This window comes from Nothoprocta perdicaria, unplaced genomic scaffold, assembly GCF_003342845.1.
Source record: "Nothoprocta perdicaria isolate Ctin4 unplaced genomic scaffold, notPer1 scaffold_35, whole genome shotgun sequence".
In the NCBI taxonomy this organism is placed as follows: Eukaryota; Metazoa; Chordata; class Aves; order Tinamiformes; family Tinamidae; genus Nothoprocta; species Nothoprocta perdicaria.
In genome coordinates, this window is record NW_020455588.1 from 3,772,764 (window position 1) to 3,788,127 (window position 15,364).

Consider the following 15,364-nt stretch of genomic DNA (forward strand, 5'->3'; position numbering starts at 1 on the left):
CACTTATGAACTTGGAATTAGCAATGAGCCTGCACGGCAGGCAGGCAGGCTTGCCCGGGCTCGGGGCTGTGAACGCCGGCCAGGCCGGCAGCAGTGCTCGTTTGGGGGAGGTGGACCTTGCCACAGGTCCGACGTGTAACTTCATGTTGCACACAGCCTGTGCTCTTGGGAAATGCCTCTGAAATTTGTATGTAGAACGTAGCCATGAGTGAGATTAGTATGCACATTTTCAAAGAAGTACAATTACAGTCATGCTTAAAAACAAACCAACATTTTTTTTCTTCCACCTCCTGTTTGGTTAGCGCGTGTATGGATAAATATAGCTAAAGCAGAAAACAGCCCGTGTCTTTAGTGGTGTGGGCTTTAATGAAAGTCAGCTCGTGACTGCTGAGCAGGAGTGATGGCTAAAGGGTGTCCTACAGATACTCATAGGAACCGAGGCTGACAGGGAGCTGCTCAGCCAAGAAATTTGACTGTCATCTTCATCTCCTTCCTTTCACTCACATGGCTGGCCAGTAAATAAATGTGTCTTTTTCGTACTGACTGATGATAAGGCCCTCTCTGTCAAATGGTGCTTTACAAATGAGAAGGAGCCTGTTATGCTCAGCAACACAGATGGTAGTAATTAGATGATTTATTGCTCTTCTCCCCTACAGGACTGTGGGATGTTGTGGGCTTGTTACCCTAGTCTGGCGTAGATAAACTTCTTTAATACCTCAACACAACAGCTTCACCGAGCTGAAGGTCCTGCTAATCCATCACCCTGAACACTGATGCGCTGATATCTTTCTTGAAAGGGAATTCGATCAGATTCTTTAGAAGGAAGCTATTAAAGAATAAAAAGCTGTCAATGTTATATGATGGGGTGGTTGCTTACAAAGATGAACTTGTTAGAAATGAATTGGTTAAATACATAGTTTAAGAAATGCTGTTAAGATGAAGTCGGTGTCTTCTCCAGCCATTTCTGGTCTGCTCCCTCCTGTTTCTCATGCAGTTCGTGTTCCAGAGCAGCACCTCGTTAGGCCAGTAAGGCAGACCGGATTCTCGATCCAGTGTGGTATATACTAAAACTGTTACTCTTCTGTCATTTCAGTAATCGCTTTATGACGATTTAACTAATACTTTTTAATTGTATTTTATTTTATTTTTGAATGGCTTTCTTTGGACCTCCCCATCCCGTTTAGGACCACTGACATAAGCTTGGGAGTGTTGCAAAGAAAATTGCTCTGCAAGAAAATAACTCACTTGCTAGAGCCCTCTCTCCCTAGCAGGCAGACTGAAAAGTTTTTAGGGCTCTTCTCTCAGTGGGAATGATCGGATATAAGAGCTAAAGCAGCTGTATGCAGATGGCTCATTCAAAAACCTAATTTTACTTTAATTGTGGTGCATTATTTCCCCTTGTCATTAATATTAGTATTTTATAATTCACGGCAGTGTTTAAGGGTCACATAGACCAGAATGTCATTGCAACAGGCTCTGTATGGGGATGGAACAAAAGCCTTCCTGGCTCACACATCCAAGGAAGCACCAAAGGTGACAGGATGGCAGGGGGGTCAAAAGAAGCATCATATAAAGAGGGTCGTATTTCACATTTATGAACTGCTTAGGAACTCCTTCAGAAACCCACTTAAACCGGGAGCAGCGTGAAACACCTAGAAACGAAGCTAGAGAGTCCACACAGAATCCCATACTGTCCATCCCACACAAAAATTAGTCATAGCTTTGCTATTAAATATTGATGATAAAAATGTCGAAACAGAAGGTCTCTCTGTAACGCAGATTTGTTTTATGGCTATGGAATGAGTAGCATTTTCTGGTGTATATATGTGGGGAGGGATTATGTAGTCTTTGGACTTTAGTTGTACTAGTGAGCTTAGCAATTCTGAAGCCGTTTTGAAGAAGATGCAGTGTGCAAAATAACCCACGGAGCTCTTCTTTTGGAGCATCTCTCCTGTGCCCTGGAGTCCCAGAGCAAGCCGGGGAACTTGCATCTCCCGGCTTCGCCCAACAGCCGGAATTGACTTGGAGCAGGAATGAAGGAAAACTCCTTTCCACTCCCTGTATTGGTTCTATTTGAGTACGAATAAAGGGACTTAAGGTATAGCTTGTTCTGTTTCCACAAGCACCCTCCTGTGCGTCACAGTCCTATCCTGAACAGGAGCACTGCCTTTGGAAGAGCAGCACTGGTGTTTTTGTGGCATTGTACCACAAACGGAGACATTGGGATACTGAACGTTGACCTTCATCTAAGTTTCTAACAAGGAGGAGTATTTGGTCAATGTGATGGTGTTAACTTTAAATTAATATTGGTTTCTATTCCAAAGGAGCTTAGATGTGAGTAAGAATACATTATAATTTTTTTCATGGAACCTAAGCAAATTTTTTTGCTAGAAAAAAATATTACAGCAACTAACAGCTCTTAACTCTAACATCCTGTTCATTTGGGTTTTTGATGGAAACAAGACATTAATAAAGGAGCAAAGGAGCACTGTTAAATCACAAGTGCAAATTTTGAATTCCAAAGACTGAGTATGTTACAATTTGTTGGTATGTTGAGATGCATACTAAGTGTCGTATTTAACATAGGAGAAAAATGAAATAGCTTTGTGGGGAAACTTTTTTTTTTTAATTACTAAATGAAGTGTGCTGCCTTTAGCTTGGAAGAAAGACCATTGCACAGAATTGTAGCAAAAGTTTGTAAAACTGTAAGTGTAATGCAGAAGGTAAGAAAAGTGACTGGGGGTGCGTGCTCCTTGTGTGGAATATTACAGAGCCTTTTTTATCATTTTGTTTTTCAGTTGACTTTAAACCACATGCCAGCATGGACACTGTCCATCACATGTTACTCTTTGGATGTAATGAGCCCTCTTCTACTGAAGATTACTGGTAAGATTTGCAGCCTTGCGTTTATAATTGTACCTAACATTTCCCAAATTGTTTGCCTCCAAATAAACCTTTTAAAGTATCACTTTTTTTTTTCTTAAGCATAAAAAAAAATGTGAAGGAAGAAGGGAAGAAATGTGTGACATTGTAGTCTTCCCACGCTTCTGTTTTGATAATTTTACTGAAAGCTTTAAGAATTGTAGCTAAAAATACTTCAGCAATATGTCTTAAATATCACGGTTGGAGTAACTTGGATGGTCTTTCTCAGCACAGTGGTTAGCATACTCTTTCCAAATTATGTCCAGAGAACATGTCTGTATTCTGTGTTCTGTAACAAATTAGCATGAACTCAGGAATGAAGTAGTATTTTGCAAGTGGAGGAGTGGGGGGGAAAGGAAGGGAAATAAAAATGACCATTTTCAGAACAGAAGACCAAAGAAAACACATTTATGAAGGTATGTTGGTGTATGCAAGTGTTGCATTTTAAGGCTGTGATATATTTGACTGTTGCTTTGCAACACAGATTTATTTATGTTTAACTGAGCCGCCTGTAAGGAAGGGAAGATGTTTGTTTGCTCCTTCTTGATGCCTGACTAACTCAAAGAAACCTTCTTGAAGAAGGTTTAAATATGCACATCCCTGCCATAATAATCCAAAATGGAGACAGTCCAAATATTTGACGTGGCCTAGAATTTGAAGCGCCCTTTTTGTAAACCTGCTGAATACTATTTCTAGCTCAAAGCACTGAAATTCAGAGAGCTGCTGTGGCTCGGTACTACTGAATACCGAGAAATCTAGACTTCTGATTCATATCAAGAAGCCCAAATTAATGATCTGCTCTTGCAAAGTGTATAATGAGGAGCTGTCTGTGCAACTATTGAGGAAATTAAGCTATCTGTGAGAGTGGGAAAACAGGATATGTCTTCTTTCCCCCTCACCGAAATTACCGTGATGCTCGCTTGGCAGCTTTGTGCTTGTTTATTCTAGGTCAAGTTGCTAGTTAACTGTAATGCAGCTGTAGCTCCTCTAATCGGATATAAATATATATATATATATGTGTATGTATATGTATATGGAAAATCTATTATGCTGAGTGAGGGACAAATATACTCAACTTCTGAAAAAAGAGAAGCTTTGAGGAAAAGAGATGTTCCTATTTCCAAAACTATTAGACCATTTCAGCATCTCTTATCTATTGGCAGATAAGGTAGTTATAATATCTAGATGAAATTACATCAAATAAGTATTAAGTAATCTGAATCCAAGTAGTGCTATTTGGATATTCATGATTTTAAAGAAGTTTATAGCAAGTGTTTTGTTTTGCTTGCTTTTTTTAATGGGAAAACTATATCTCCTCCTTTGAGTCATGCTTGGGAAATATTTTATATAAAAGACTTTATAGCCTGGGAAAAGGTATAAAGACTGCTAGGGAGTGAATGTGATTCAGTTCTTGCAGTTAAGAATCTTCTACTGAGGACAACCTGTACCTTGGAGTCTGTTCAGTCATAAAAGTTTCAAGAGACACTTCATAATCCAAATTCTAGGGAATTCTGGTAAAGGCAAATCCACATCAATGCACATGGATGTGAAATGAAACCTGGAATAGCACAGGGATAAAACATTGTCAAGCAGTTAACTTAAAAACAAAAAAAATCAGGGAGGTTTTATTGAATTTTTTTTTGTTTCATCCTTCAAATGCCACTTTGGCAAAAGCGGCCAAAAGCCACTTCATGTCTGGACCCTTTAGAAGTGTTGTGTCTGTTTGGGACTTTATTCACCCATTCCATCTTGTATATCTCCTAGGCTATTTTTTTGAGCAAGAGGTCCTGTTTATTCCTCATTTTTTCCTTATCTTTATTATCCTTCAGTTTAGTAGAGGGTGGTTGCCAGGGGTGGCTTTAGACCAGAGGCCTAATATTTTCTCTGTAGCTTGCCCTTTTCTGTGCATGGGGAATCATCTCTCAGGTGTCCAGATGGAAAATGAGCTAAAAGTAAGCTGAATGAAGCTGTGCAGAGCAGATGGTTTGGTAGATTTGTTGCTTTTCAAAACTCTGCAGCTGTGAGGGAGCCCCGCGTGCAGCTGAACTGCCCAGGAGGAGCCAGAGCCCTGAGGAGCCAGTGGGAGAAGCCACTGGTCTTGAAGCCGTTCTGGGGACCCAGCCTGTTAGGAGGCTCTGCTGACGCTGCCGAAAGCTTCACTAGCTGAATTTGATCTGTGGAGCAGGTTTAAGACAGGTTTTCTTGTGCAGCTTGGTAATCTGAATTTATCTGTTAAATATTTACCAGTAAGATAACTGGAAATGGAATTTAGTCGGATAGTATAATGTATTTTTCACACCAAAATAAAGAAAATTAAAAGGTATGAAGCTAAGGAAATATTCTTTAACCATGCCTCAAAAGTCATGATTGGGGGTCTCTGCAGCACTGAGAGGAAGAGCTGCAAGCTCCTTACAGGGTACGAGTCTCACAGCCTTGGTAGGTTTTTGGGAGGCCTTTTTGGCCTAGGGATGGCAACTCGAGCAATGTGTCAGTGGACCTGTCATCTCAGAGCCTCTGATGTGAGGCTTTTAGATGTGAAGAGGTAGGTCAATAGCTTGAAAATCATAAGTTCTGCCAAGCTGGATCAGACTTGAATTCTAGGCTTGATTTGGATTCCGGGACCTTTTTCCTACGTCCTTCTTCCTAGGTGAGAACAATCACCCAGGAGGGAACTTGCCAGTGATGCTGCTTGCAGTGTGGCAGCTAATGGAGCTTTGTTTCTGGGTGGTGATTCCCATGGACACCTGCCCATCAGATGGAGACTCTGGATTCTCTTCATTAATGTCAGATTGAAATCTGATCTTCATGATTTATGTGCCAGTTTCAATTAAATATTTTTTTTCTGTAAGCCTTATATTCTCAGCATGCAAACACTTCATCCAGAGCCTCACCATTTCCTATATCCTTTCCTGCAACAGATTGCAGCAGTTCGTCTTGCTTTGCCCATAGCCATCTGTAAGGCTAGAAGGATCATCACATCTGGTCTGTATAAAAGCAGGCTTTTCAGATTTCCTGAATTTATGCCTGTTTGACACACGTGCACATGTGCATATTCAGGCACACTTATGTAAATGTCTTAAGGGTTTTTTTTTGTGTGTATACATGTAGTTAATATTGTGTGTGTGTGTGTGTATATATAGATACACTCAGACTTTCAGATGTGGAGCATCTGTTGCACCTTTAAACTGGTTCAGAGAGTAATTGTAATTACCTTTAAAAATGAGTGTTTTCTTGCTAGCTTAAATTTACTAGCTTTAGTTTCTAGCTGTTGTAAACAATTATGTTAATCTCTTGACTGTATTACTGTATATGTTTTTTGGTTTCTGTTTTGTTGATTTGTTCTTTGCTAATATTTTCTTTCCTCGTGACTAATAATGCTGATCTTGCTTACTCTTCCATATACTGGGAGAAAAAAAAAAATCAGTGCCTGAGAACTGACATATTGAGAACATTGCAAGGCTTGTTTAGCAGGGATCCTTCCCTTACTATTGACATGGACAACCCAGCATGTAGCTGTTGTTTAATTTCTGGTGGTCATGGTAGAGCTGAACTCAAACGGTGGCCTCTCCACAGTCCTTTTCTGGTAACTTTATGCTATTTGGCCTTCCAGAAGGCTGTGAGATGGACATGAGTTGTCTCCACACAGAATGACATGTCCCATGCAGCTCTCTTCCCTTTGGGAAGCTGCTGAGATGACTTCCACCTGAACGTCCCAGCTGAAGGGATGTGTGCCCATCTACTGTGTGAATGTAGCTGGGCCTAATGCGGAAGCAGCAGAGGCTCAAAGAGCTTTCCCCAGAAACAAGGGGCTGATTTGCTCAGATTTTTCTCAATGGGAAGGGAAAAAATTAATCCTGGAGCCACTTCTGTTTCTTGATGGTAATTGACCCTAGAAACAGTTCAGCCACTATCATATGCAGTTTTGTCTAAGCTGATAAACCGTGCTGAAGCCAAAGTATGTATGTCAGATATGTTTAATAGAAAGTTCTGATAAGTTCTCCATAGGTCATCCAGAATATACTTTTTTGAGAAGGGGGGAAGACAGGAAAGATTGGACAACTTCATGGAACTTCTTGGCTTTCTTAGCAGGACAAGTGTCATGCAGCATCAAAACAGCCCATGAAATGAATTCCCCATTTCAGATGATTTCTAGACAGAGCCTTTAGTGAGATCAGGACACCTAATTTTAACCAGCTCTCCAGCCAAAAGAGGCCATAGGTTACCACCGACTAAGTCCTCCGTCAAAACAACTAATTCCCTTGGAAGCAGGGCATGATTTTGGAAGCTTTGGCTTGGAAGTTGCGCCATCGCTCATTCCAGCGAGGGTCGCGGGGGATGTGAAGCAGGGAACAAGACTGCCCTACGAGGGAGCGGGGAGCTGAAGCTCCGTGCTGCCCGGTGCAGCTTCCCTCCGCTGTCGGTGTGGCAGGATTGTCCCTGCCGTTGGGCTCGGAGAACAGAGTGCGTTCCCGCAGTCCCTGCCGCACAGATCTACTCTTCCCGGGTTTCTCAGGTCCTTCCAAGCATCTTTGCTAAAGATGTCTGCTCAAATGTCAATAGTATCCTCAAGCGTCTCACTTTTTAAAAATTGCTATTAAAGCAACTTTTAGATTTAAAGAAGTCCGTTAAACTGATCTCATTTTCATTTCAAGCTTTGTAGCACTGCTGTAGCAGAGCAGTTCTCAAGAGGAAGAGGACATATTTATAACCATTTATAATATCTCTTTTTGCAGTTTTGGTTAGAATCAATGAAGAGGAGTGTAATAGAGAAAGAAATGCAAAAAAGAAATTCTTAATGCAGATATATTTGGTTTTAAACACTGTTTTATTTCCACGCAAATTTCATATATATTTTTCCCTTGATCTCTCCTATTTCTATATTAATATTCAAATATAATTGCTGCAGCTAAGGTCATTCAAATGTCATGATTGGGTAGATATCAAGAATAGGCTGTGGGGAAGCAGAAGAGGAGGTGCTGCAAGATGGACTGCACAAGTTTTTGCAGGTAACACCACTTGAATTGGCAAAACTTAAGCTCCCTTCTTCCAGGAGCATAAAATGTGCCCTTTCTGGCTGTCATTTCTCTTTGAAAACATGGGTGTCTGAGTATTTAGAGCACAAGCAGCGAGTTTCAGTGTGCTGCATTAGCACACTGACATGTGGTTTAGTCCAGACATGTATTTCCTAAACTTCAAAGTCTTAGTTAGGTATTGGCAGCCCTAGAAGTACAGTAAAAGAGCTATGTCACAGACATGATGGAACATTTTGCCTTCGGTCTAGGTCATGAGTCAGAACCGCAGTGTCATGAAAACTCCAGCGGCTCCTTGGCCTACCAAGGCTGAGGAGAATGCCTGTGTTGCCTTCAGGGGAGCTGGAAAGAGCCTAGAGGGAAGCAGAAGAGAGGAGCTGGGAGGAACAGCCAGTGAGCACTTCTACCACAACCCCCATAATGAAAAATCACCTATAGATATTACCCCAAAAATCAACAATAAAAATTATAATTATTAGTATAATTATATAATGTATGCTTATTTTAAATATATGTTCAAGGTCAGCACTAATGCCTAAATGAGTAGGGGTTTTTGTTAAAAAAACATTAAGCAGTGTGTGTATTTTAGCTTTCTTCACTACTAGTATTTCAGAAAAAAGACAGAATTCAGAGCAACGTACTTTAAATTTTTTTTTTTTTTTTTAACCTAACCAATGCAATAGAAGGTCTTCCCTCAAGTCTTAACAAATACCATGGTGTAAATGAAGGCTTGCAGGCCTGGTATGTTGTGATGACAGTAAAGGCAGTGATTTTGGTTTCTGCTGCTGTTGCTCCTAACCACTCTCTCCAGCATGCTTCTGGCCTCTGCCTCCTAATACTAGGATAGTTTCCTAAAACCTCTTGTGTTGTTTAGACAGTAGCAGTTGAAGATGGCTGAGTTTTACCTGCAGCTATATGAATCCGTAAGCACAAAACATTTTACTTATACTGAAATAAGTTTTGTCCAGAAAGCAGGTTTTTTGGTTTTGGGTTTTTTTTTTTTTTTCTTTGGGTGGGGGGGGTAGAAGGAGGAATGAGCAAGATGGGCAAGCAAAATTAGATGTTGTAAGCAAAATTAGGTAAGAGGAAGTGTCAAAGTTTCATCCTTTTCCCAATGAACAAAAATAAAGCCATTTTCCCAAGGGAAGCAACTATAGGGAGGTCAAACCCAACCGTTTGCTTGCAAGGGAAGGGTCACGCTGACACGGTGGTGGCTTTTAGGTAGGCGTTTGAAAAGACCCCTGGAGTCCCTGGCCCCCTCAGCCTTCTGTATAATCCCGTATCCGCAGAGCGCAGCCCACCCCCTTGGCTGTGGTCCAAGTCACCCAAGGTGCTCTCAGTGCTACTGGGTGTCAGTCACCTTTACAGGGGTCCCCCCCACCACACACACTTTATTAGGTCTTGTGGGTTCAGCAGCAGTACTGGTCTCCAAGGCTTGGTAGCCCTTGGGAAACCCTTACCCACTGCTTTTCATCACAGACCATTTGTTTGGCATGGGGCTTTCTAGTCACCCTTTATCCATTCAGCTCTGTAGGGACCTTTAAAACAAACGCAGAAGAACTCCAAGCAAACTCATCTGGGAGGACTGTGACCGCTTGTCCTGCTTGTGTGTCTGCTCAGTGGCCTCAGCTCTGGAGTGCCTCCTCTGTCCTCGATGTCACCTGCAGCTTTCCAGCTGCAGAGGCTGGGGACAACAGCTACAGAGCTCATGGTTATAGTAGGTGGCTGTGACCTCTCTGAGGTCTGCAGATGCCTTGTTTTTCATAAGTAGAAGAAATAATTAAAAACAGTGCAGTGAAATGAAAGAAAGAGATGAAAATGAAAGAGAAGGAGTGAATGAAAAAAAAAAAAAAAGATTAAGATAGAGGACCTAGTGACAGCAAGGAATATGTCCTAAATTAGGAGAATTGTGTTTAAACCAAATACCTCCAAAAACATCTTCATATACCTTATTTATTTATTTATTTATTTATTGGTATGTCATTCACCTGGCATTTGCAGATTTCAGAATGGAGAGAAATAATCATATACCCTTTTGTTTTCCTTCTTCCTGTTTTTAGGGACTGTGATGAAGGAACGTGCAAAGACAAATCGAACATTTTGTACGCGTGGGCAAGAAACGCTCCTCCCACCCGGTTGCCCAGAGGTATTGTGCTCTCTATGTGAAATGCTCGAATGTGGGGGCACAAGGGAGAAGAAGACGTGGAAATAATCATTTGGCATCACTAGGAATCCCCTGTAGTGTTTTATTATCTCTTAGTTGCTGCTGGGTAAACTGTAACTTCCTAAGCTGTGAATGCATTGTGCTAGATAATATATTTTGGAGGTTTTCTTTGGCATGCTGTTTGCTGTAACATTATGGGCTTCAGTAGAGGGGAAAAAAAGGCTGAAGGAGAGCATAGTATAATGCTTGATTTATATATAGTGTTAATCTTGGATTTTTCCGCAGTGTGTTACTAAAAGTGCACTATTTACACATCATTCAGTGGCACAGTTTATAGCCTGCCTCTGAAGCTGTTAATATATTTTCATATGTTTAGGAAAGCACATAAAAATTTTCCTCTAAACATTGGTATTTTCTGTGGTCTTAATATATTGGATAATTTAACGTATTTTTCATTTCATAATGTTTTGTTGCAGTTGGATGGCATATTCATACATACATTTGTATAGAAGTGAATATTTTTCCTGCACATAGTCAAAATTTCCTAGGCTAGTAAGAATGGCACTTCTGAAAGACAGTGAGAAGCGGTTCTTTCTAACAAACTCCCAAGAGTACTGGGGATATCTACCCTCTAAAAAGCCTCAGTTTGAAAATACCTGGAGTTTTTTTTCTTTGCATTTTTACTACCAGTTTTCATAACCCGAAGCAGTGCACTGTGCATTTATATATTTATCAGCAATGATGATATTTGGTTTGGTTATCAGCGTGCAGTCTGAAAGGAAAAAAAAAATATTGCGTGGACTCTCTGGAGGCCTGGTATTTACTCTGGTGTTAAATTCCAGCGAGTAGTAATTTTCTTGTCTCCAAGATGCCCATAGAGGGTTATTTTATAACACTATTACTTCTGCGGTCACCTTTACAAGTAGGTTTTACCATTGGCAGTTTTTAATCTAGGGGGATTCACTGTCTGAATAAGCAGAAATTGCTTTTTTTTCTGATTCTATGTGTATTTAATATAGAATCAGTATAGAAAATTTTGTTTTTGTGATGCAGCCTGTGTTCATTATTTCAAATTCTTTTTCTGTCTTTACTGTTACTTCTGTTTAAAATACCTGACATAGTTTCATAACTTCCACAAGTTTTTTTTCTAGACTAAAATACTTGGGAATGGAAGTGAACTGTGTAGTGCAAATTTTAGTTTCTTCATTCTTGGTGTGTTCTTAGGTCAGTTTTAATACTGTCTCTTCCAAGGAGGATAGTAATATAAAAAATGAAATTCTACCAAAGCTGAGTGGGGTGGCCAATTTTTTTTTAATTTTTGATTTATTTATTTTGCCTTCCCCTCAATAGTTGTGTCAAATCTGTGTTTCTGCCTTCAGCTCTTGGAACGAGCTCCTTGCTTAAAGCAGGAGTCTGAGTAATTATTCAGTACTAGTTAACTTGGAGACCTACCTTAGTGTGTTTGAGCACGTACGCTGGTGGTTTTCTCTAGCTTTCAGGGTAGCGTGTTCTGGGTGATATTTCGGGAACATTTCTACCTTTTCACTGTAAGACACTGCGGTATTCAGTATTTTTAGGTACTGTCAGCAGTGACAAACCATTTTACATTTTATTATTTCTGAAATCTTAATGAGTTTTTCTTCTCTTAAGGTGTTGGATTCCGAGTTGGAGGAGAAACAGGGAGCAAATACTTTGTGCTGCAGGTGCACTATGGTGATATCAGTGCATTCAAAGGTATGTATTTTGGAGCTTCATTCTGTAGGTTATATCAGATACAGAAATTCAGAGCATCAAAAAAATGTTTGTTATCTAAAGAAATAAATTTTCTTGGCAAAGATAAAGATCACTAGATTTACTTGTAATCGAGTTAATATATTGGCTTGACATTTTTGTAACCTTGCTTTATCTTTTAAATGTCTGAAGGTGAACAAGGATTTTTTTTTTCCTCAAAAAATCTATGACGTATGACTTGACCTAATAAAGAGACACGTTATTAATCTTAAGATGAGGATGGTGCTGCCTTTTTTTTTTCTTTTTCCTCTGTAGAACACTGTGTTTTATTTCAAGTTGAGTAAAAAAAGAAAATACGCATGAACACTCTTAATCCCTCTTACTTGAATACCTGGTGAGAAAGATAAGATATATTTGCCAGTCAATTATGGTTTCTGTATCTGGAGTGGTAAAAATTGTAACTATTGGAGATGGTATCTTTTGCCATCTTAAAACAAGATGAAATGTATTCCTTTCAGCATGGCAATATGTCCATTGCTGTCAATGAGTGTGTGGTTTTCATTAAGGCAGAGGTATGTACAAAGATTAACTTCCCTTATTCTGGCACCTTTTAAAATGTGTGATATTTTTTATTTTTTGCTCTTGTGAATCTCTTGCCACATGATGTCTTTGCTTTATCACCCCTGTTGCATGGAAAAGGAGGAATCCTGCATCATCAGCCTTACTGAACTCCGCTATAATACATTAGTGCATAGAGCTGAAACAAGAATGTGGAGATCCTCATGGATTTGAATAATAAATGAAAGAAAATCTTGGGCTTAGAAGAAGAAGAAGAAAGGAAAAGTAAAATAATAAGCAACAGCAAGAATTAGCAAGAATTTTAGTTGTTGGGTTTTTTATTTGTTTATTTGTTTATTTGTTTTCCTTCAAAATGTGCATAGCAAGAAACCAACCTTAACTGTAGTAGTATTAGGGAAAAAAAACATACCTGGTCAGTGCTGATGGAAGCTAGTTCACAAAGTGGAAATGGAAAGAATATACACTGTGAACACCCACGAGTAATTCCACAGTAAAGCCAGTGCTGTGGTAAAAGATGGACGGATTGTACTGAGCTCTTCAATACCCAAGCATCTTGGGGCCACACCACCTCTTTTCTTGCCCACCTCTTGCAAGTTTGGGCAAAACTTGCCTAGGTTTTGGTAACCGTGTCCTACTATCCTTACTAGTATAGCTTTGCTTAATGTTGAAGGTAAGGTTTCTTTTGAAATGTGGTATGTCCTAACCAGAACCACGCAAGTGGCAGTGGTGCCTGTGCACAGCTGGGCTGGAGACAGGTCAGAGCACTAATGCAGCCCTAAGACTCTTCACTTGCCTGTAATAACTTAGCATTAAAGCTGCTAACCTCTAATGAGAAAGTATTAGGCAAGAGCGTGCTCTTCGTTATTGCTTGGGGGCGGTGAGGTAATCTTGGCTCTTAAGTACAATTTGTGTGTGTACAGATGAAAATAGAGAGATTGAATAACTTCTGTTGCTTATTAGTTGGGGAAATGTTAGCAAAGTCTTTGTTCATTAATTTGATTAATTTCCTAGTTTAAAACAAACTATGAAATTAATTAAAAACATTAATTTGCTAGTGTAAAACAAACAAAACCCCCCAAACTCTCAACCCAAACTTATTCCCATAAGAGGAGCTACATTTAATAAGCTAAAAAATAAAAATTTAAGAATTTTATAGCATTGCCCTCTTGACTTTCTTTTAGGCTTTCTTTTAGACTTTCTTTAGGGGGAAAAACGAGAGAAGATAATGATGAGAGTTTAGAAAGGTGTGTGGACTGATAAGAAGGCTGTAATTTTGGAGATAATATTGTCATGTATTATTTCCATACTTAAAAGAGGGCATCTGTCTCATTCTTTTATTTTGGCACCTCTTTAAGTTGGCAATCGTACCTTTTATTTTTAAAATGAAAAAAAAAAAAAAAACTGATTTAGCTTCTTTATCATTTTATGAGAATAATCCATTTCTACTTTTTTCTGACTAGGAAAAAAAAGTCTGAGTAGGTAAAAATACAAATCTCTGAAACTTTAATTGCCATATTGAAAGCTATTTAACACCGAACCTTAGAGATGCTTTTAAACTTCAGGAATGATCTAAAAGATTCTTTCTTTATCTCTGCTGAGATGCCAGCTGATAACTGGGGCTTTTCAGAGTGCAAGTGTATAATTGTTGGGCTTTGTGTGCAAGTGCACATAGTTGTTGTGATTTAGAGGTGCTGAAATGCTGAAAAACAGTAAGCTTGCAGCAGGACATCAAGGATTGGGAAGCCGTGTTTCCGGAGTGGAATTTGCAACCTTTAAAGTCATTGCAAATACAAAGCATTTGGCTTGAAGTAGCAATGATTTGTGTGTTAGCATCTGATTCTACTTCCTAACAGTTTGGGGGGAAAAAAAAGGTCATAGGAGAAAGTATCTGAAGTAATTTTCAATTGTTAATTAACCAATTATCAAACTAATTTTGGTTGCCTTTCCTTCCCTCTTTAGCCAGATTTAAGTGTTTTCACACTTAAATGTATATACAGTGCTCAAATATCAAAATCAAGTCAATTATGTCCAGTCTAAAATACACATTTTGAAATATCACCTGGTACAATTATGTTAGGAGTAAAAAGTAGGTCAGGTGACTGTCTCCTTTTTTATATACTCACAGGTATTTTGAGGCTCAGATTCAATCTGAAGTAAATCTAGGCATTTTAAGGCCTATAACTGCACCCAAACAGCTTTAAGTCTGGCCTGTAGGGATATGCAGTGCAGTTGTCATCCAATTTGTGGTTTATTCTTCAGTATAATTGGCTTGAGATCTGATTTTAAAAATACATATCTTCTTTAAATCACTAGAGGTTCTTTCTTCCCTTCTTACAGTAAAGATTAATGATGTTCCTACCCTGCCATGCCAACATCTTAATCCGTTCTGAAGGACTGAAGTAATTAAAAGTAGTCAGAGCTAGGTAAAATGAACATGTCTGTGGCGATGTCTTTACTTTTTCTCAAAGAAAAGTATTTAAATGCTGTCATTTTATATGTATGTAAATGGATGCTCTGCCTACAGCAGCTGCTGCTGCATGGAGCAGCCTCTGGGGGCTCTCTCTGTATCTGCTCGTCTTGGGCTGTTGTTTGCCCTTCCCCTAACCCACACGTTTCCTAGCTGCAAATAAATTTACTTTTTCCTGTTGTCATTCCTCACAGGTCTGGTGTTGCCAACATTATCTGAAAAACAGATACACCTGTTTTTTTTGTTTGTTTTTCTTTTCAATTATGTTTTTTTTTCCTTTGGGTTTAACAAGCTACCCTCCTGGGAGTTGTCTCTTATTCCTGAAACTGTGAGTTGTAAGGTGGCATTTGAGTATTAGCGTTATTTGAACCCTGGGTACAGGGGGCTTCTCTGGTAACAAGAAGGTTTGACATTAGTGGGCCTTGATTTAATTCAGTCTGCATATTTGCCATTTTGGATATTCGTGTTTGT

General features: G+C 39.4%; 1 protein-coding gene across 3 annotated transcripts in view; it reads left to right on the forward strand.

Annotated features, from left to right (window-relative positions):
- Nucleotides 1-15,364, forward strand: part of PAM (peptidylglycine alpha-amidating monooxygenase) — a 69,818-nt gene that overhangs the window by 11,840 nt on the left and 42,614 nt on the right. For all 3 annotated transcript variants that reach the window (XM_026044065.1, XM_026044066.1, XM_026044067.1), the window contains exons 4-6: nucleotides 2,799-2,886; nucleotides 10,013-10,098; nucleotides 11,767-11,850. In XM_026044065.1, coding sequence (XP_025899850.1) covers nucleotides 2,799-2,886; nucleotides 10,013-10,098; nucleotides 11,767-11,850 — 258 coding nt within the window. The remainder of the gene's footprint in view (nucleotides 1-2,798; nucleotides 2,887-10,012; nucleotides 10,099-11,766; nucleotides 11,851-15,364) is intronic.